Genomic DNA, 23,370 nt, shown 5'->3' with positions numbered 1-23,370 from the left:
AGTTAGGAAGTCCTCAAATTAAGGTTGCCCAGGCCACCTTAATTCAGCCTCCTTGTGAAGATGCATTACGAGACGGTCTCCATTTTCCTCCCCAACTCCCAGTCTCCTCTGCAGCCAGCCTTCAGTCCCCTCAGCTTCTTGTCCCAATCTACTCTTCTAAAGACAGACAGGCAGTTCAGCTCTTCACCCTTCTACACTCAAATCAGGCATCTTACTCCTCCATGCTTCCTGGGCGCCAACAAGGGGGCATTGAGAGCACAGAAGAGTCCCCTGCTCTCAATTCCAGTACCTAGATCTGGCCTGTTCTGGCCCAAGTACACAGCAGCAATTGCAGGGAAAGTCCTGCTCAGCCCCTGGCTGAAGCATGCTCAGCATGGATGGAATTTGCAGAGTTTTTAGTTGCAAAGCTCTACCTACTGAGCATGTATGAATTGTGATTTTTTCCCCCAAAGGCTTATAACTTGGCCAAATTCAAGCTGATTTTCACAAGGATGTAAAAGGCACATCCCTGACACAAAGGCCCCCCTCTCCCCTGCCAAATTTCAAGTCCCTGCTCCAAAAGCATGGGGCACCAGCACCGTTCAAAGAAAAGGTCACCAGAATTTAATATGGGCAAAACAATGCATTCTCCCCCGCCAGCCTTGTTCTCAGAAACATCTGAACCATTTTGGCTAAAATCTTCCAAAAATTTTCAGCCTGAAGCAGACACCCATGAGGTAATGTGGCATTCCTGAATGCTTAAAGTTTGGCCGAGTTACAAGCAACTGAAAACAGGATCTTATAATGGGAAATGTGTGGCAACCTTAGTAATTGATGATGCTCTCAAACCTGCCTATAATTCTACTAAAAACAAAGAATCCTTGAACATGTTTGAATCAAAACAAGGCTGAAAGAGAGAGGATGGGAGATTTTCCCCATATGTTGCTGAAAAGTGTTACAAAAGAGACACAAAAACCTACCTTGTTCACCATTGTAACAAAATGAAGATGAGATGGCAGTGGTTACAAAACCGATTCTATAGCAGAGTTTGGTAAGACAGCCAGTGACAGTCACTCCTAGCCACGTGGCTAGAGCAGGTTCAAGGAGGGGCAGGTGGGAAGGTTACTGGAGGCAGGGCTGTCCCTAGGAGTGTGCAGGGCCTGTGACAATTCCCTCCCCCCCCCCCCCCCCCCGGTGCCAAGGTCCTGCCCCCACTCCACTCCTGCCCCCGCCCCTTTCCACCCATGCTCTGCCCCCATTCCACTCCTTCCCCCAAGCCCCTGCTCCACCTCTTTCTGGCTTCCACCGCTTCCCCCAAGCAACGCCAACGGGGCAGGGAAGAGCGGGACAGGCTGGAGCCGGGTTATTCGCTGCTGCCGGCACAAGGCCCCCGCTAGCCTCCCCCAGGCCACCCTGGACCCCATGTCCCAAAGCACGGGGCCCCCCAAAGCATGGGGCCCGGGGCAGTTGCTCCAATCTGTCCTATGGACAGGACAGCTCTGACTGGAGGCATGCTGCCTTCTTCCACAAATGAGACAGAATCCCAGGCTCCACCTTCAGGCCCAGATCCTGCAAAAGCTTACATACAGGTTTTCTTTACACACACGAGTAGTCCCACTGAGCCCATATGGAGAAGTGTTTGCAGGATCAGGGTGTGCATCCAGCTTCCTGCTGCTCTCCTCCTCTCACCCCATTTAGAGGCATCTTAAATGTATTTAAATTGTCCCCAATGTGACCTCGGGGGCAAATATAACAATAAATAAAACAGTTACAAAAAATATTTGCCTCAGCAATAGCTACATGTTTACCTCTTCCTCTTCCCCACCTGTGACAGTAGCACTGACTACTAGGGTCACAGGAGTACTGCAATAGCATACGTCTATATAAATGTTGATACTACATTCAAGTCCTGTGTGCATCAAGGACTTGATCCTGCTCCACTGTAGTCAACAGGACTTTTTTCGTTGACTTCAAGATCTAAATGAGGATCTATTGCAACCAAGTAACATTTATTTAAGACTCCCAGTGCACAATGGGGAAGTTTCCCCTTTAACTGCGATTATGGTTAGAACAAGTGACTCAGAATCTTAGAATTCGGCAGAGGACAATGTCTTTAAGCGTAGCATACCCCCAGCTCCCCCCACCCCTTCTGCCCATGGCATTAGTGCCAAAACTCCACAAGCCCTTTCCATGCCATGTCCCATGGGCTGGCTACTGTGAAAGGCAAGGAATGGGAGACAGCCTGGAGAGGACCCTCTCAATGCTCAGTTCTGGCAGACAATTGTGGTTCCGGTAGTTGTTTCCCTGTGCATTTCTGTTTCCCTTCTCTATGCCTCATATTTCCCCTATGCAGGGTGGATAAAAATCAATTATTTTTTTTTTTTAAATCAGATTTTTTTTATTTAAATCCAATTTTTTTGATAAAATGCTTTTAAAAGAAAAAAACTATCTAAAGATAGTTGTAATTACGAAACATTATAGCTCAAAGATATCTCATCATGGAATAGGGATTATAAATTCTAATTCTATGGTATGAGACAATATATTCATGTAATGTTTAAGAAAAGTTTTGTAAATGAGTTCCAATAGTTCATGGATTAGGGACACAATCTTATGGGGTTGCAGGATCATGGGACAAGCACTTGAATGGGACAAGCACTATCTCCAGCTCATTTTCTTGCAAATATTCTCAATACTCAGTACCAGGGTCAAACCTTAACTGCTGAAGAAGAGGAGTTGGCTATGACATGGACATCCAGCAATCATCCCTCCATAATAATAAACTTCAGAGCCAAGGGTGAACCATTCAAGAAATAGATGTTTGCTGATGACGTTTTAAAGAAAGTCACACCAGTGAACTGGTGGATGTTACTTAAGCACTTGGATTCAGAGACTGTTGAAGTGATAATCTCACTTTTAACAGCAGTAGCTTCTTCTGCCGATGTAGAAAGAATATTTTCTTCCTTTGGACTAATTCATTCCAAATTGAGAAATCGTTTGGGATCTGAAAAAGCAGGAAAGCTTGTTTTTCTTTTCCAGATTATGAACAAACAGGAAAATGAAGGTGAAGACGACTGAGTTAGCTGCAGAAGCCAATATTTTAAGTTTCTCATGTTGACCTGGCTGACATCGTCGATTTAATTTTTGTTTTTTAAAAAAAATATTTCATTTAACTATTTTAGTTAAAAACAATTTTAACAAAAACAAACCTGATTTCAAAAAATGTGAATGTTTAACTGAATTCAAAAATTCATATGCTTGTTTTATTAAAATATGATATGTTTGCTGTTGAAGAAAAAAATCCAGAATATATAAGGTTGTTGTTTTAGTTAAATAAAACAATTTAAATGTCTGTCTGGTGGTGTTTTCCTCCTAATACAGCATAGCAAGAAAATCCTCCAAATATTAACAATTAACCTGTTGAATTGGAGATAGTTCACCTCCCAATGACTTCATAAATATCTGCTTCAATTACCTTTGGTAAATGAAATAACCAAACAATCATTCATTTTCTGATATAGCTGTAAAACTCATCTGAAAAGTTTTCAAAATAAATCACTGTTTAAAAATGTAGAGTGTGTACCTTCTAAAAATGAAACCTACATCTATCTCGGAGTTGTGAAGAATATGTATTAAGGTTATAACAACCAACAAGAATGCACTTTTATGTAGAAATCCATGATTAAATCGAGTCTTCCTAATTCAATCAAATCCACCCTGCCCCTATAGCCTTTTTAAGACGAGGTGACTAACTCTGAACACAGTGCTCAGGTAGAGTATATGCCACTGCTTAATCCCATGCCATTATAACATTTCCCATATTTTTTTCCATCCCCTTCATACGGTTGTCACATCCTATTTGTTTTCAAGGACCAATGCTGCCCATTGAGTCAAAATGGTCATTCAACCGAGGCATCTTACATCAGCCTAATTATGGCAGTGAACACACTACAGCCTTGCTCCTGCCCATGTAAGTGCTCTACTACACCGACATAGTAACTCCACCTCCATGAGAGGTGCAGTCAGGGCAACACAGTGTCCGTGTAGACACTGCATTACTTGCATCCACTGTTGGCTGTCATTCTTGTCAATTTCATAGCTCCCCTCTTCAGCAGGGGGCTCACAGCTGGAGCTGTGAAATTGACAAGAAAGGCTGGTAAACGCTGTGCTGTGAACCCTGTGCCAGGCTCACAGTTCGGGCTGTCACCCAGGGTGGATGGGAGCTCCAGTTGAGTGCCCGGCTACCACCCAGGCTCTCAGCTTGCCGTGGAGCTAACCACCTGGAGTCTGGCTGCTGGGGAGCTGAGAGCCCAAGCTCTCAGCCACCCACGCTCACCCACAAATCAGTGCAAGTGCTCCTGATGAGGACACGCACCACCAACAGAAGGGGGATAGAGTGGACATGAAAAACTACAGTCATTACTGTGGTGGCTGTATGTCAACCTAAGTTTGTAGTGTAGACATGCCCACAGCGTAGTAGACGCTCACCGCCCTGAAGAGTTTATGATTAAGCAGACAATACAGACAAAGGGTAGGGAAAAGCTCAGTAAATTGTATTTGCCAGCTCTCCTTTTGTCCAGAGTCTATCCCCGCCACGTAACTTCCTTCTCCTCCTTGAGACCCATTAAAGTAAAGGGGGAGAATGGGGGCAGGGGAAGGGAGGGACTAAAAGCAGAGGGACAGTTTCTCTCCATGGCCTTTCCTTGGCTTGCAGGAGCTCAGCTCTCCTCACAGCTCCTTCTCCTCCTTGGCTGGTGAAAGGAAGACTCACCAGGCAGGGGAATCTAAATGGGGAGGGACAGAGGGAGTGTCTGAGGCTCCCAACCTTTCCTGCCAGCGGCTGAATTAGCAACAGGACCAAGCTGGGGAAGATGGCATCCTACCACTGCTTCTATAGCGTGATGCCAACTTTTTCCAACCTAGCGCTAAAAATTTCCCAAATCTGGTGAAAAATTCCCAGATAAAGTTTTTTACAGTGCTTCTATATCCTGGGAAATTTCCCAAAACCTGGGAATTTGTGAGTAAAATGTTTCAACTTGGGAAATTGGGAATTTTCATTCAAAACATTTTACTCAAAAATTCCCAGATTCTGGGAAATTTCCCAGGATATAGTAGCACTGATACTAGCTGGGAAATCTCTATTCACCCTCAGAGATCTCCCACTTCTGCCCCCCACCTCCCACTGCCTCTTTCATCCCTAAAGGGAGAGGGGCTAAGACCTGCCACTCACTCCTGCCAGCCCCCTTTCCAAAGACAAACAACATATATTACTGAGATGTTGCATAAAATCCCTTTAGAAATGACTGATCTACTAAAATGCAGTACATGACATCAAGTATTTCAACATTTTCCACAGAAGAACAACCGCCCATTTCTATTTATTTATACATCAGTAGAAATTTTCCATCCTGGTCAACTTCTCTATTACAGATGAAATGAAGCCACTAACTCTTTTTATAGACCTTCTAATGCAGAGATTTTCAAACAGTGGGGTGCACCCCCTAGCAGGACACAGAAGAACATTCAGGGTGGGAGGAGGGGAGTGGTGACACCAGGCAGCTTGGGCCAGCCCCACATGGCAGGGCTCAGGGAGGGAGCACCACCTCCACCACTGACTCACCTCAGCAGGCCACCTAGCCTGTGGGTCAGTCTCAACCTCCACTGAAGCCACCATTTTTGTCTGGGTTGGGCGTGGGGGGGGCACAACCAAAATTGTAACTCAAAGAGAGGGGCTCAGCTCAAAAAGTTTGAAAACCGCTATTCTAATGTGTGTGGTGGTGTGCCGTTTTTTTTCTCTTCACACACACACAGAAGTGTAGATTAATTTTTTTTCTGATGTATAATTTTGGGGGGAATGTTATCTAGACACCATTGAAACACACTTTTGGCTTTAACTTAAAAAAAATAAAACAAGGTGGGTGAGATACTTTTATTGGACCAACTTCTGTTGGTGAGAGAAACACGCTTTCGAGCTTACTCAGAGCTCTTCTTCAGGTCTTTAGAAAAACCCAGCAATTTTATTGTGAATTTCCCTATTTATTTTAATGAGTACCAAAGGTTTAAATTGGATTGGTGTATAAAGGCAATCGGATGAGGATTCCTGCTCTGCAAACCTTATGAGATACAAAAACTGGGCTTTTATGCTTAGCAAGTCCACAGGAGGTGGTTGGGTGGTGGGGAGGTATGCCTTGGTAATAAAGGGCTCCATGCACACAGAGATCTATCTGCCAAAATTTGTCAGCTCGGGGTCTCACTGCCCAAAGTGTGCTAAATGCCTTACTAACAAATAAGGAGAAAAAGTTCCTGCTGACACTGCAGTTTTAGGACAATTTCTGTAGAATACTATTTTTATCAACATTTTTTTAATGCCATAAATGTCAGCAGAGCATTGTCCCCATACCAGCCTTCAACCAGGAGCTGGTAAACCGCAAAATTAATTTAAAAGAGAGCACAGAAAATAAAGGTTGCTTTTTTAAAAAATATTAAAATTAGGACTGTATAAGAATAGTAACTATTTTTTCATTAAATCTTTCATTCTCTTGCAAAGACATTGGCGGTTACATGATGGGCTATTTTCCAGCCCAAACCATTTCAGTTTCAGTGGAAGTGGAGGGGGTGTGGTGGTAGGGATTTGTGCTTGGGTGATATGGAGTAGGGGATGGTAGAGGAGACTGGAGAGAGGGGCAGAGAAAGCTTTTATCCAAATTGAGAATGCAACGTGCTTAACATTTTATATCTAGAACATTTTTAAAAATTTAAGTTTTTAACATAGATAATTGACTCCTTTTCCCTGTCCTCCATGTCTCCCCGTCTTCTGAACCACCCAGGCATCTCCAGCCTCCCCCTACCACCCCTCCCGCCATTCTCCTACATGCTCCCATCCATTCCTCCTTCAGTCTCCTGATACCCTATGCTCTCCTTAGTCCCCTCCACCCTCTTCCATGTTCATCGCTGCTTCTTCTTTAATTAAAAGATTGGTTATTAAAGATGACTCATAACAACAAAGTCAGAAATCTTCTGTATTTCCATCTCCAAAATAAGAGACCAGTCTGATCCAAATTTTGCAGCTCACTGCTAAAATGACCCCCAAACAAGACCTCTGAAGTCAGGACTCTGGGGCAGTTTGGATGTAGATCTGAACTTTGCAGCTTGAGCCACTTTCTATTAGTCTCTATATTTTTGGCTTTTTGTTCCTTAAACATTTTCTTAGTTTTCATTTCACATCTCCACTAGGCTGGATTTCCAGGTTTGAAAGGACGCTTTTTAAGATTAACTCTTGTGCCTTTGCCCTTTAACTCCACCTTTACTTCCTAGTTGTTCTGAGCTGCCCTCATTTTAAAACTCCCCTTCCTGATGCTCAGTGCTCTAGTCTACCCTCTGGGCATAACCACTGTTGGGTCTTGCGTACATTATGGATTTTTTAACCCTGAAATTTCTCACTGTTACCACCGGTTCCACTCCAGCAGCGCTAGCAGTGTGAGACAAGGCACTAGGCAGCTGACAGCATTTAGCCACTGTGAAGTCTAGACACTTGAGCAATGTTAGATGACACAGGGGCTAAAATGTTGGTCTACACTAGCACTCTCACTGTTGCTATCCCTGGAAGTGCTAGCCCCGGGGGAAATTTTAGGGAACAAAGGCAAATGTGGACACAGCCTTATTGCCACAGCCTCACCTACTTTCTGTGATAACTCTATTAATCAGAATTAAGCCAAAATTAGTATCTCCTTTGTTTGCCTTAGAACAAGCTACACTTCAAGTCACCCATTATTAAAGTTCTAACAGAGGCCTGATGGATCTAAACACCCTCACACTTATTATTATTATTATTACATTGTATCTTTATGACCGGAGAGTTTTAGCCCTGCGTACTTCACCTCATGCTCTCACCACCCAGAAAAACTCTGTGTAAGGTGCTGCACCTCACTGCAACCTTATTACTTGTTATTCATTCACAATTAATTAGAAATTATTGATGTAATAGTTCCCTCCCCCCACACTAGAGGGAGCTCTGTGAAACGCAGAATCTTGTCCTTTCCACCAACAGACAGTCCTACAAAAGGTATTACCTCACTCACCTTGTCTTATCCTGGGACCAGCACAGCTACCACAATGCTGCTAACATTTAAGCAGATAGGCAATGAGGTCCTGGGGAGTAGCTATCTTGTGTGTCTACACTGCATTTTGGAGTAAGCGGGAACAAGCCTCACAGACAGGCTAACAGACTCAGGCTAACGGGGCTCATGCCTGTAGCTATAGAGATAGCTCTTTTAAGCTGTGGCTCAGGCTGGAGCTTGGGCTCTAGAGTCTAGGGAGGGGAGTGGGCTTCAGATCCCAAGCCACAGCTTCAAACGCTGTCTATACAGCTATTTTAGAGCACTAGCACATGTGCCAATAGCCCAATTCTGTCGACCCAGGCTGGGAGGCTCACTTTGCTCACTCCAAAATGAAGGTAGACATAGCAAGTGGCCAAAGCAGTGCTTTTGTGGCAAAGAACTTTAACCACACTGTGAACCAGAGGGGCCAAAGATCTATATGTGCAGCTCACAAAAGAATTTGGCCCAGAGCAACTTACTCCAGAAAGGCTGGGTTAGTTTGACAATAGACATATTAATGAAATAATTAGGTTTTTTTCCTCCCTTGTCATCCAGCAAAGGGGAAACAAGGATTTATGCCCCTTTTTGCTTATCTTTTAATCTATAAAGAAGGGCTGTAAAGGTTTGTGTTTGTTTAGGGTTTTTTGTTTTTTTCCTACATTTTTTACATTAGCAATTCAGGTCTTGTCTGCCCTGTTTATCCTGGAGAACTCAATGGAGAATTGATGGTTATATGGGATTACTTCATCATAGATATGAAGCAATGAAACCCGAATAATTGAGAGGGAAAGGAATTTTCATTCAACTGTGTAAAACTCTTTGGTTTTGTTAACACCTATTTAATTCAGTTGGAAGAAAATATCTGTTTATTAAAGAGTCAATTTTCCTGCCCCTACAGTTAAAAACTGAAACAACTCCCAATAGATCTGAGTCACCCAAGGAAACATCCAACAAAATCAAAGACCAGATGTTCCTCATATTTGTAAGGTAAAAGCAAGTGGAACTAAAAAAAAACTGGACGTTTTGTTTAAAAAATTATCAGGTTTTCCTTACCTAGCATAAAAGGGAAAAGGAGGGCAGAAGACTTTTTTTTTTTTTCCAGGTCTCCTTTAAATTGTGGGGAAAGAAAGTGTGTTTCCTCTACCGTGAGAGCTGCCCACCACTATCCTTCTGTCCACTTATCAACACAGAATAAAGTACCTCTCTATTTCATACAGGCTGCATCGATTTTAAGAATGTTCACATCTCCTCTTCTCCAAACTGGAAGAGAAACAAAAGGAAACCCTCCCTCCCACAACCTAAGTACTGAGAAAATATAGCAAAATTCAAATGATCTTAGGAAAAGACTAAGGTTTTAAATGTCAGGTAAAAGACAGGTAAAGACAGGTAAAATAGTCCAGGAACAATGGAGAAGAGTTTCCTAACTCTCGAGAGAGAATCCACCAGCCAATGTGTCCACATGTCACACTGTGAGTGTGTGGAAACATTATTTCTTCAACATGTCTATTTACTTCTCCTCTGTAATCTTGGCATGAAACTCTGGCCCTGCTGAAGTCAATGGGAGACTTCAATAAAGCCAGGATTTCACTCTTGGTATACTCATTTGAGCCCTGATCCTGCACCCATGCAGAGTAAAATTTATTCAGTGGGGTTCTGTGAGTGTGCAACAGTCTGTAGATGAACAAGTGGCAGGAACAGGGCCTTATTTGCTCTAGAAATGCCAGTGTGCTTCTACTGTGTGTACTTGGCATTTCTAGAACGTTATCACCTTGCCTATCAACTTGCTACTTTCATCATCAATGCCATTTTGGGCAAACACTGGCAAGAGCAGGGGACAAAAATAGACAGACTCAGGAAGACAAAGCAGAGATAGTGTGGCTTTAAATTCTTTTAAAGGAGGCGGCACTTAGATACTATGGTGTGGTGGGCCATAGAGGTGGCAGCTGGTGAGCTGTGATTTCAGTTTGTGATTAGCTAAGAATTGTGCCCATCCTACTATTTTTGTTATCCTGTCGCCCCCACCCTGATCCCCTTATTTACCTCATCCACCTGTTATGTGCTCTTTTAAAATGTAAGCTCTTTGGGGCATGGAACGTCACTTGCTATATGTTTCTTCACGATCTAGCACAATGGGGCCCTGTCCTGGTTGGCCTGTACGTGCCACTGCAATTTATTTTAATTTATAAATACTTATTCAGATAATTTGCTATCTTTCAAAGAGTGAATAACTAAAAACAATATGATACTGGCATATAATTTATATGATGCTGACACACACCCAGATCTATATCACTGCCCAAAAAACTGCTGAACATCAAGTCAGCAGGTCTAGGGTACAGACACCAAGATCCCGACCCTGCAATTAGATGCATGAGGGTGGATTCCTGAGTACATGCAGAGCACCACTGACTTTATTTTGTGCAAGTGCAGGGGTCCATCCACATAGCTCCAGTTGCAGAATAGGAGCCCACAATGGTTATTAAATGAGAGAGGCTTATCTCCAGAGACCTTATATGGAGCCCAGGGAAGGTAATCTCAAGGGATGGTTTGAAACAGTTAGTAATAGAGCAAAGACAACATCATAACAAAAGGTGGACTTTGTTCATATTCCTTATCCTGACGAGTTATGTCAAAAGTTTGTATCTCTCCAGGCAGAGGGAGGAAAATGTCACCTATCTGATATTTAATGAGAAATATTACTAGTTATTTAAGCACCTGCCAAAATTCCAAATCTTACTTTAAAGTAGGTAAACCAGACAGAACTCTTGTGACTGATCATTTGTTTTTCAAAGAAAAGTAAAAACCCAGAATACAAAACATTCACCATTTTATCAGTAACCAAATCTAACCAAAGCCAATGAGCCAGTGCCACAGAAGGCATGAAGTATAGTTTGCCAGCTTCTGCAATGCTACTATGATCACAACAAACCTTCACCTGTTCCTAAAAGAAACCATGCAAGGTTGCCATCTGCCCCCAATTTTGTGGGGTCAACCTGAATTTACTAGAGCCATCCTGGAAATGCTGGTATCAAGTAGCCAGGAATAATTCTGTCACATTCAGTATTTTCATCCCACTCTGATAAAGAAATGCCAAATATGTCTAGAATTTCTATCAACAAAATGCAAGGAAGTTCAACACTTCCCTAGAGTTATTACAGACAAAATGTAAAGTACACAACAACTCTGTGTAAAGGCTATTTTTACTGTCCCAAACGCAACTGGGGGAGGGGAGGATGTGAATGAACACCACCACATTACCTCATCCTGACCATTTATGAGACATCACTACATTTAATCATAAGATCTGTGACATCACCACGTGTTTCTGATGCTGCACTGCAGCACCAATGTATTTCTTCTGCTGGAAAAAGCCCCAAAGCTTATAAACCTGGGCAATTATTTAAAGTGTGTTTCTGTCATGAAAACTGGCTCTGAAAAATTCACATCCTGGGGTCCTGTTGTCTCTCAGGGGATATCTACACTACAGCAGCACAGCTGCAGTGCTGTAGTGTAGATGCTCCCTACATCAACAGGGGGGGTTTTCTCATCAATGTAGGTAATACAGAAGGAAGCTTTCCGTCGCCTAGCCATGTCTACACTAGGAGTTAGATCAACCTAACTACTGTGCTCAGAGAGTGAAATATTTTACAGCCCTGAGCAACATAGCTAGGTCGACCACAGGGCCAGATTTATACCTTACCCACCCCTAGGCACAGCATCTTCAGCACCCCGATGCCTACAGCTGACCTTTGTGTTGCACACAGTTTTATAGAGGTAAGGCGCCACTAGAACGGCATTCCTAGGCATGTGCCTAATGTTCCTGATTGGAAATCCAGCCCTGGTCGACCTAAATTTTAGGTCTAGACCAGGCCTCAGTGATTCCAGATTAAATATGCTCAATTTACAGGTCAATTTTTTTTTCCCTCCTAAAGGTCAGCCCTGCAAAACCTCAGCTGGATTCTTTCTGCCACATTCATCATCACCAGCACCTAAAATTCTCTGAGCTAAAATAGTCCCTTAACGATATCTGTGTAATTCCATTTTCCTCAGTGGGTTTACAGAGGTGTAAATAATCGAAACCTAGGCCGGGGTAGTCAATCAGCAGACAATGGGCCAAATCCGGACCTCCAGACACTTTTGAACAGACCCTGAAATCTGATTCATAGATTCAAGGACTGGAAGGGACCTTGAGAGGTCATCGAGTCCAGTCCCCTGCCCTCATGGCACAACCAAATACTGTCTAGACCATCCCTGATAGACATTTATCTAACCTACTCTTAAATATCTCCAGAGATGGAGATTCCACAATCTCCCTAGGCAATTTATTCCAGTGTTTAACCACCCCTGATGGCATGTTAGATGGGGTGGGATCTGAGTTACTACAGAGAATTCTTTCCTGGGTGCTGGCTGGTGAGTCTTGCCCACATGCTCAGGGTTTAACTGATCGCCATATTTGGGGTTGGGAAGGAATTTTCCTCCAGGGAAGATTGGCAGAGGCCCTGGAGGTTTTTCGCCTTCCTCTGTAGCATGGGGCACGGGTCACTTGCTGGAGGATTCTCTGCACCTTGAGGTCTTTAAACCACGATTTGAGGACTTTAACTCAGACATAGGTTGGGGTTTGTTCCAGGAGTGGGTGGGTGTGATTTTGTGGCCTGCATTGTGCAGGAGGTCAGACTAGATGACCATAATGGTCGCTTCTGACCTTAAGTCTATGAATCTGACAGTTAGGAACTTTTTCCTAATGTCCAACCTAAACCTCCCTTGCTGCAGTTTAAGCCCATTGCTTCTTGTTCTATCCTTAGAGGCTAAGATGAACAAGTTTTCTCCCTCCTCCTTATGACACTCTTTTAGATACCTGAAAACTGCTATCATGTCCCCTCTCAGTCTTCTCTTTTCCAAACTAAACAAACCCAATTCTTTCAGCCTTCCTTCATAGGTCATGTTCTCTAGACCTTTAATCATTCTTGTTGCTCTTCTCTGGACCCTCTCCAACTTCTCCACATCTTTCTTGAAATATGCTGCCCAGAACTGGACACAATACTCCAGTTGAGGCCTAACCAGCGCAGAGTAGAGCGAAAGAATGACTTCTCGTGTCTTGCTCACAACACACCTGTTATGCATCCCAGAATCATGTTTGCTTTTTTTGCAACAGGATCACACTGTTGACTCATATTTAGCTTGTGGTCCACTATAACCCCTAGATCCCTTTCTGCCATACTCCTTCCTAGACAGTCTCTTCCCATTCTGTATGTGTGAAACTGATTTTTTCTTCCTAAGTGGAGCACTTTGCATTTGTCTTTATTAAACTTCATCCTGTTTACCTCAGACCATTTCTCCAATTTGTCCAGATCATTTTGAATTACGACCCCGTCCTCCAAAGCAGTTGCAATCCCTTCTAGTTTGGTATTATCTGCAAACTTAATAAGCGTACTTTCTATGCCAATATCTAAGTCGTTGATGAAGATATTAAACAGAGCCGGTCCCGAAACAGACCCCTGCGGAACCCCACTTGTTATACCTTTCCAGCAGAATTGTGAACCATTAATAACTACACTCTGAGTATGGTTATCCAGCCAGTTATGCACCCACCTTATAGTAGCCCCATGTAAGTTGTATTTGCCTAGTTTATTGATAAGAATATAATGCGAGACCATCTCAAATGCCTTACTAAAGTCTAGGTATACCACATCCACCGATTCTCCCTTATCCACAAGACTCGTTATCCTATCAAAGAAAGCTATCAGATTGGTTTGACATGATTTGTTCTTTACAAATCCATGCTGGCTATTCCCTATCACCTTACCACCTTCCAAGTGTTTGCAAATGATTTCCTTAATTACTTGCTCCATTATCTTCCCTGGCACAGAAGTTAAACTATTATTACTTTCTCTGGAGTCTGGACCTTGCCTGTACCCTGACCAAGAAATTTGGACCCTGTCAGAAAATAATTGACTACCCCTGACCTAGACCTTCATCCTGCAAATGACTCCATGTGGGCACACACCTGCACTGAGACCCAGTGAAGCTAGTGGGGTAATGCCTGGGTTTGCCCCCGTCAAGTCAATTGCAGGTTTGAGAACTTAGCAAACAATTTTGTTCCTGAGACACAAAGAGGAACAGACTTCAGCTCGCAGTTGTGTCGCCTCTGTGGGGCTGGCAAGCCTCCAGAGCCATAAACTTTTTTTTTTTTTTTTTTTTTTTGCACAACTGGTACCAGATAAGACACTGGCACAGGCAGGGAGCAGCTAGGCAAAGCAGGAAGAAGCCACTGTCGCCCTCCCTTTTTCTGGACGCAGCCCGGCTTTCCCTGTAATTGCAGTGGGAGCTGGCCCGACCCGTCACTTTGATTCAGACTGAAAACAACTTCTCCAGGTTGAGAAAAGGCGTTTTATAACAAACAATTCCAGGAAGACCCCTCCACCCGCTCCCCTGAGTAACGGGGCCGGGGCGGGTCTCACTGCCCCGGGACCCAGCGTCAGCATTTCCAGTTCTCTCGCAATTCCCGCCCCAGTGAAGCCCGGACCCCGGGGCAAAGCAACCCCCTTTGCGCAGCGCTGCCGCGGGTCGGGGCCCCAGGGTGCCCGGTTCTCGCGCGCGGTCTCGGCGGCGCGGCGGGGAGGGACGGAGGAGGGAGCCGCCCTTACCCAGCAGGGCGCTCAGCAGCAGCCCGAGCGCGGAGAGGCGGCAGGCGAGGCCCATGTCGGCTCGCGGGGCCGGACCGGGCTGCGCTGGCCCGGGGGGCGCGGCGGGCTCGCTCCACTCTGCTCCGGGGCCGCCGCGCTGCACAAACCCAGATGGCGCCGCTCAAGCGAGGTGCAGCCAGCGCCGCCCCCCGGCCCCTCAGAGCGAAACTGAAACTAGAGACAGCGATGCGCCGCCGCAGACGGGATCTGCTCATGGTCCGGCCCAGTTTTCCCCCCAGGAATTGAAATTGGGGGGTGTTCGAATTTACAGGGGGGGTGTCAGGGCCAATGAGGGGTGAGACCGTGAGGGTGAAGGTGGGCTGTATGGCACCATAGTAAAAACTGAAAACTCTTTCATGACCATTTTATTAGATTTAACTCATGTTTTAAAATCATACAAATTAAAGTTGGATACTCAAGCATTCTATGAAGTATGACATCTACATCCTTCTTGGTTCCTTTTTATAATTTTGCACAACTCTGTTAATGAACTTCTTGAAGCCCCGCCCCAGCCACTCCCTTCCACTTCCCACCCCCTGACTGCCCCCCTCAGAACCCCAACCCTCCCCAGCTTCTTGTCCCCTGACTGCCCCCTGCTGAGAACCCCCCACCCTAACTGCCCCCCCTAGGATCCTACCTGTCCCCTGACTGCCCTGACCCTTATCCACTCGCATGGGTAGCAGGGTTGCAGAAATTTTGGTGGTGCCCAGAACCCCCCCCTCCCCCACCTGCCTAAGGCTCTGGGAGGGGGGTTGGGTGGGGGGAGGAGGTCTGGGGTGCAGGTCCTGGGTTGGGGATTAGGGTGCAGGAGGGGTGCAGGCTCTGGGATAGAGTTTGGGTGCTGGGTGCAGGCTCCGGGCTGGGGCAGGGGGTGGGTGTGCAGGAGGAGGTGAGGGGTGCAGGCTCTGGGATGGAGTTTGGGGGTGGGAGGCGGTACAAAGGGAGGGGGTGCAGGCTTTGGGAGGGAGTTTGAGGGCAGGAGGGGGTGTGTGGGAAGGGGGGAGTGGGTTTGGGAGGGAGTTTGGGGATAGGAGGGGATGCAGGGGTGAGGGCTGTGGGTCTGAGGATGAGGGGTTCATGATGCAGGAGGAGGCTCAGGGCTGGGGCAGAGGATTAGGGTGCGGGGGGATGAGGGCTGGGGCTGAGGGTTTTGGGGCATTGGAGAGGCTCAGGGCTAGGGTGGAAGGGCAGGGTAAGGGCAGCCTGTCTTCCCATTAGTGGATGGGGGACGCTAGGACCCGGGGGCAGTAGACAGCAGTTGCTGCTGGCTCTGGCAGTACAAGCAGGCAAGGGAGAGCAGGCAGGGAGGAGGGGTCCATGGGGCGGGACGCGCAGAGGGGGTGTGGCAGGTGGAGGCCGGGGACCCATCCAACACTCCCCCGCTCCCTGACTGCCCCCCCCCCCCCCCCGGACTCCCCTTACCATTCTGGCTCCACGTGTAGGCAAAACACGCTGCCCGGTGGGTCTGTTTGTGTGTTACACAGGGCTGCAGACAGAGGGAGGGGGGAGCAGGGGAGGGCTCTGGCTGCTGGAGGCCAATGGGAGCGGCTCAACCAGCCCAGCCGCCCAATCAGCAGCCGCACTTTGCATGGAAGGGAGGGAGGGAGGGAGGGAGAGGGAGGAAAAAACCCCGGACATTTTAACCTTGTTACCAGTTCCTCCCGGACGGCTATTTAGAGACGCAAAAGCCGGACATGTCCGGGGAAATAGAGACGGATGGTAACCCTAATCTTTGGTGGCTTCTCGTGTGTCCGGTACTTCCATTCTTTCCGTTGATATGCTCATTAGTTCATTCACATGATTAGGGAGAAGGCGACTTCTTTCAGAACACAAAATTCTATTCAATGATGAAAAAGAACGCTCAACTGTAGCTGTTGTGACTGGGAGTAGCAAGAGATGAATTCCTGCTTCTTTTATCCCAGAAAACATAGCATAAAGATCGGGTCGAGCCACTAGTGATGATAAAAAAGAAGTTGAAGTCAAATCTTCATTCATTCATCGTATGATATTCCACTCTGTGTTCAAATACTCTATTCTGTCCTGAGCACATGGGAGCCCCCATTGCTGGTAGTGCCTCACTTCACTCAACTGTTGGTGTTTTATAGAATAGGGATCTGTAAAAGCTATGCAGGGGTTGAGTAGAATCTAGAAGTCGCTGTTGTAGATTTTTAAGAATTAAGTCTGTGTACTCTTTCAGTTGTCTTAACAAACACTTCTTGTCCTCTTCACTTAAGGATTCAATATAAATGCCTTAATTAGTCAACTTCTGGACTGAAGTCTTTGCTTCTTCCAGTAGTTTTTCAATGGATAGCTCTCTGATTGATCCAAATGTAGCTTCTATTGCTGTACAAAGATCTACTACTGTTGTAGCAGACATAGGCGCCAACTTTCTCCGGCGCCAGTGGGTGCTCGCACCCCCCCATCCCTGGCCCCGCCCCGACTCGACCCTGTCCCCGCCCCTGGCACCGCCTCGACTCCACCCTGGCCCCGCCCTTCCCCCATTCCAACCCCTTCCCCAAAGTCCCTGCCCCAACTCTGCCCCCTCCCTGCCCCATTGGATCCCTTCCCCAAATCCCCACCCCAGCCCCGCCTCTTCCCCCAGCGCGCCACATTCCCCCTCCTCCCCCCCTGCCCCGCGAAACAACTGTTTCGCGGCGCAAGCGCTGGGAGGGAGGGGGGAGAAGCAGGACGCGGTGGCGCGCTTGCAGAGGAGGCAGAGGTGAGCTGGACCGGGGGGTGGAGCAGGGGGGGCCTTGGGGAGCTGCCGGTGGGTGCACAGCACCCACTAATTTTTCTCCATTTGTGCTCCAGTCCCAGAGAACCCACAGAGTCAGCGCCTATGGTAGCAGATTCCTGGATGGCATTGTTTAATGACTGTCATAACTATAAAGGGAAGGGTAACAGCTCTCCTGTGTACAGTACTAAAATCCCTCCTGGTCAGAGACTCCAAAATCCTTTTACCTGTAAAGGGTTAAGAAGCTCGGGTAACCTGGCTGACACCTGACCCAGAGGACCAATAAGGGGACAAGATACTTTCAAATCTTGGGGGGGGGGAAAGGCTTTTGTGTGTGCTCTTTGTTTTAAGGGGTGATTCGCTCTTGGGACTGAGAGGGACCAGACATCAATCCAGGTTCTCCCCATCTTTCTAAACAAGTCTCTCTTATTTCAAAATTGTAAGTAAAAGCCAGGCAAGGCGTCTTAGATTTACTTTGTTTTCTCAACTTGTAAATGTACCTTTTACTAGAGTGTTTATCTTTGTTTGCTACACTTTGAACCTGAGACAGAGGGGAGTCCTCTGAGCTCTTTAAGTTTGATTACCCTGTAAAGTTGTTTTCCATACTGATTTTACAGAGATGATTTTTACCTTTTTCTTTAATTAAAAGCCTTCTTTTTAAGAACCTGATTGATTTCTCCTTGTTTTAAGATCCAAAGGGGGTTTGGATCTGTATTCACCAGGAGTTGGTGAAAGGAAGGAGGGGGGAAGGGTCAATTTCTCCTTGTTTAAGATCCAAGGAGTTTGGATCTGTATTCACCAGGGAATTGGTGAAAGGTTTCTAAAAGCTTCCCAGGGTAGGGAATGGTGGCAGCGGACCAGAACTAAGCTGGTAGTTAAGCTTAGAAGTCCTCATGCAGGCCCCTACATTTGTACCCTAAAGTTCAAAGTGGGGATACAGCCTTGACAATGACCCAAGTGGTTTCAGCAGTAGACTTACAAGAGAGAGAATGGCAATAGTCTTCTCTGAACGTAGTAGCAAAAGTAATTCACCAGCCTCACTACTTAGATCCATCCCATCTTGGTAGATACTTTCCAAAGCCAGTAATAACGGCTGGAGTAATTTTAAGACAACAGCCAAGGATCGCTCATGAGAAAGCCAGAGGGTTTTCCCAGGTTGGACTAATTTGAACTTCAGTCCAAGTGTATCTTCTATATTTTTCCAAGATATTCAGTCTTTTTGGACTCTTGCAGAAAAAAGAATATAATGAAGACATTAAATTTATAGCTTTTTTAATGTCTTTTGAAGAGTCTGCAGCTTGTACTAGCGCTAGTTGGAGTAGATGGCCTCTGCAGTGTGTATAGGAGAGATTTGGGTTACACTTTTCTCTGAGCAAAGTTTGTACTCCACCATGTCTTCCAAAGAAGTTTGCAGCTCCATCAAATGCACAAGCAGCCATCTGTTTGGGGTCCAATTGATAAGCATTTAACTCTTCTAAGATGTGGGTTGTCACAGATGCAGCTGATGTGTCTTCTATAACTTGAACATCTAGAAATGAATCTACTGGCCTACCACTGACATCAAGATAACATACACAATGACTTAATACTTGATGCCCATTTGCATCAGTGCATTCATCAGCCATATATGCAAATGTTTTGAATGTGGTGAGAGAGTTCTTCACTTTTTCAACTGTTGAAGTCTTTCACTGTTGCACCACATGCATCTAGCCAGTCAGTTGAGTTTCTTGCAGAAAGATAGTGAGCATTTGCTGGTCTTGTTCAGAACTAGTGTTCAACTTCAGGATGAACAAGTGCCAATGCACTTAACATTGGCCTCCAGTTTGTAGTGTGTGGTATCTCTTGCTTAAAGTATGATGCCACAGCCATATTTGTTTGCATAAACTGTGTTGTGTCTCCAGCATTCTTAACAGCCTCATTAACATGCACCAGTGTTGTCCTTGGTCAGTGGAGACTCAGAGTTCAGAGGTGCTTTCACATGAGTTCACCTCCCAGGTGGGGGCAAGAAGGCACCTTGCTCATTCCTCCAGCTGCTCACTGTTCACTCTGGCCACTCTTGTTCATTGTGCCACTGTTCACTCCATCGCACTGTTGCCAATGGCCCTGCACCATCACCTTCTGCTGCCACCTGCCACTGTGACCTCTGTGAGTTGCTCTCTGAGGTTCCACCCAGCTCTCAGTGATTTCAGATGAGCTCTGAGTGGGAGAACCTCACTGCTAGTGCAGACTGGACTGTTTCTTCCACAGATACACTGTCCCACAGCAGGTCTAAGCACTTAGACCTGATTATCAGTGATTTCAGCTGTAGTGATCACTTAACAAAACACAAGAGTATCTATGGAGCCTAATCAGCTCTGTCCTTAAACAGTGGCGAGGGGCAGGTCAAATAGTACTTGTGACTCAGGCAGACCATCAGGCAAAACACCTGCCCCTACCCTCTCTCTTGATGCCCTCAATCAGCACAGGCTAAATACAGTTCTACTGCCCTTTACCCATACAATAAGAATAACAACATTTCATTCTCTCCCCCCCCCCCCCCCGCTGCATTCAAGTGATTTGTAAACCCAACCCCAGCCAAAATCACTTGGGCAACACAGCTCTGTTTGCTGGATACCTAGGTAGATTAGGTGTGAATATAAATACAATCTGGTCCTGAAGTCTTTCCCCCCCAACCCCCAGCTCATCACTAGCTGTCAGGGAGAGCTCATTTAGACTTTGCTTACAAATCATAATTTGAAATTATTAGGTTGGCCAATGTCACTGAAATGAATGCACTGACATTGTCATAAAAAATAACAGCTGTATATGGAAGCTAGTCTATGTTCATACTTTTCAAATCTGTTATACTTTTTCAGATATATGTAAATAAAATATATAGAGATATACCTAATCTCATAAAGCTGGAAGGGACCCTGAAAGGTCATCAAGTCCAGCTCCCTGCCTTCACTAGCTGGACCAAATACTGATTTTGCCCTGATCCCTAAGTGTCCCCCTCAAGGATTGAACTCATAACCCTGGGTTTAGCAGGTTAATGCTCAAATCACTGAGCTATCCCTCCCCACAATGTAGTTTATAAAGTGTATAATAAAATGTATTTTATTATACACTTTATATGCTTTTAAAGTGTGTATTAATCTTTCAATTTCAATTCAAATTTCCAAACAATCACTAAATTGGCAACACTGCATGTAACTAGTTCACAAAACTGCAGGGGGTGGGGGTGTTGGGGAAATTCGGGGGGGTGTAGGGAAATCCCTGGTCCGGCCCCTACTCCGCTGCAGCGTCCCTGTCACCACCTCAAACCCAGCGCCTGGCTCCCCATCACACCCCAGCACCCCTCTGCTCCACCAGCCATCTCCCCAGACAGTCCCAACCCCCTCTCTCCAACCCCCACCCTCTCTCTTCCCCCATCACCCTCATCACCCCACCTCTTTCCTGGCCCCAGACCCCCCTCCATTCCTCTGCCTCTCTAATAGCCCCCCATCTCCATCAACCCTCTACCATCCTGACTCCATCCTTGTAGCCCTATTCCCAGTAGCGGATTAACCCGGGGCCCCTGCAGGAGCGCTGGCACCTGGGTAGAGCTGGGGGGGTCCTTCTCCTCCTCCCCCCCCCCAGGCCCTGCCCCTTGGCCACGCTGGAGCTGGGTAGGGTTGCCAGGTGTCTGGTTTCTGACTGGAACACACAGTTGAAAAGGGACCCTGGCGGCTCCGGTCAGCACTGCTGACCAGGCCATTAAAAGTCCTGTTGGCGGTGGCGGTTCAGTGGGGCTGGCAGGCTCCCTGCCTGGCTCTGCGCGGCTCCCAGGAAGCAGCCAGCATATCCCTCCGGCTCAGGGGCCGCCATGGGGGCTCCACGCGCTGCCCCTGCCCCAAGCACTGGCTCCGCAGCTCCCATTGGCTGGCAAGTTCCTGACCAATTTTGATATAGACTTTAATAAGATGTACGGGATATGACAAACAACATACTGTACTCAAGCATATAATCAGGTTCTACGGGGGCTACTTCCTAATTCAATGCATGTAAAGTGCAATGAGCATATTGTAAGTCTGGCAACAATCAGTGGCGCATTCATTTTTCTAAAGTCGAGAAATTCACTGCTGCAACGAAAAAAATGTTTAAACACTGCACAGCTCACAAACTGTGTTCCAGACTTTCTTTGCAGAAAAAAACAGCTTAATCCTCCTGACCAAGTGCCTCTGTTTCCAGAACTAATAGTGACACAATGGAATTTGTGCTTTGAAGCAGTTCTTTACTGCGCTGAGCATGTAAGTGACTACGGCGAGTTTATTGAAAGTGAAATGGCGATTTCACCTGATACTCAAATAATGGACAGCCTGATCTCACTTTTAAACACTGAGGAAAGTGTTGCTAGACCTGCTCAACGAGGATCAAGGTTCACGCAGCCTGGACTGTCATTTATTAAAGCAGTTCAGGTATCTGATGTGAAACAAATGAACACGTTATCAGAGCAGGCACTCCCTCTGGAGGCAATCCCTATGTTTGGCCTGAAGCTACAGTACAGCTTGCCCCATACACATTTTTTGCAAGTGAATGTGAATGAAATAATCTTGTTTTGGGATTCACCTAAAGTTCTACAGCATTTTCCAGAGTTAGCAGGGACAGCAAAGTGATCACTATCAATCTTGCCTAATTCTGTGGATGCTGAGCGTGCAGTATCTCGGTACAGACAAGTCTTCACAATGCAAAGACAGGGCATGAAGGAGACCCCTGTAGCGGGGTGTACTGCACTAATATTCAATTCAATGCCTGTAACATGTAAAAGGCTAAAGTGACTGGACTCGTTTCTACAGCAGTTGTGTTAAGACTTTTAGTCTCCTGAATTGTATATTGTACCAGTTATTTTTTTTTAAATAAATATAATATAGTTGCAGAAAAATGTCTGGTTATCAAAAAAATTAGCAGGCATAACATAATACTTGAGTGTTTATAACATTCCAGCAAATTTTTCTTAAAAAAATAAAAACATAAGAATGGCCCTACTGGGTCAGACCAAGGGTCCATCTAGCCCAGTATCCTGTCTTCTGACAGTGGCCAGTGCCACGTGCCCCAGAGGGAATGAACAGAACAGGTAATCATCAAGTGATCCATTCCCTGTAGCTCATTCCCAGCTTCTGGCAAACAGAGGCTAGGGACACCATTCCTGCCCATCCTTGCTAATAGGTATTGATGGACCTATCCTCCATGAATTCATCTAGTTCTTTTTTGAACCCTGTTATGGTCTTGGCCTTCACAACATCCTCTGGCAAGGAGTTCCACAGGTTGACTGTGTGTTGGGTGAAGAAATACTTCCTTTTATTTGTTTTAAACCCGCTGCCCATTAATTTCATTTGGTGACCCCTAGTTTTGTTATGAGAAGTAGTAAACAACACTTCCTTATCGATTTTCTCTATACCAGTCATGATTTTATAGACCTCAATCATATCTTCCCTTAGCTGTCTCTTTTCCAAGCTAAAAACAGGCTTTTCCAAACTACCATTATTAGTAAAGGTCCATTACTTTTCTGTGATTTCCCACATCTTGTCCACAGCTCAGCCACAATTATTTAGAGAACATCCTGCAATTCAAGTAGGACCTTATTTATACACATATACTTATTCCTGTGAGCTATCCCCCGCTTATTTCCCCAATTCGACCCCTCCCTTCCCAGGATGTACTCACCATGGTTGGGCCTGCTGCCATGCCCTATGAATCCCAAGGAGAACTGAGAATGTAGTGCTTGTAACTTGTGTGGGCTAAGGGGACTGAATTCAGTATGCCTAATTTCCATTTATCTCACTGAACCATCTTGATTATCACTTCAAAAGTTTTTTTTCTCTTACTTAATTGGCCTCTCAGAGTTGGTAAGACAACTCCC

At 45.7% G+C, this 23,370-nt stretch overlaps 1 protein-coding gene across 1 annotated transcript in view; it reads right to left on the bottom strand.

The window, feature by feature from the left end:
- CD58 (CD58 molecule) overlaps positions 1–14,774 on the bottom strand; it is a 68,219-nt gene extending 53,445 nt beyond the window's left edge. Inside the window, exon 1 of the mRNA XM_065418041.1 lies at positions 14,720–14,774. Coding sequence (XP_065274113.1) covers positions 14,720–14,774 — 55 coding nt within the window. The remainder of the gene's footprint in view (positions 1–14,719) is intronic.
- Between the last annotated feature and the right edge of the window lie 8,596 nt (positions 14,775–23,370).

The sequence above is a fragment of the Emys orbicularis genome, chromosome 1, assembly GCF_028017835.1.
Source record: "Emys orbicularis isolate rEmyOrb1 chromosome 1, rEmyOrb1.hap1, whole genome shotgun sequence".
NCBI lineage: Eukaryota > Metazoa > Chordata > Testudines > Emydidae > Emys > Emys orbicularis.
This window is presented reverse-complemented; position numbering and strand designations above follow the sequence as displayed.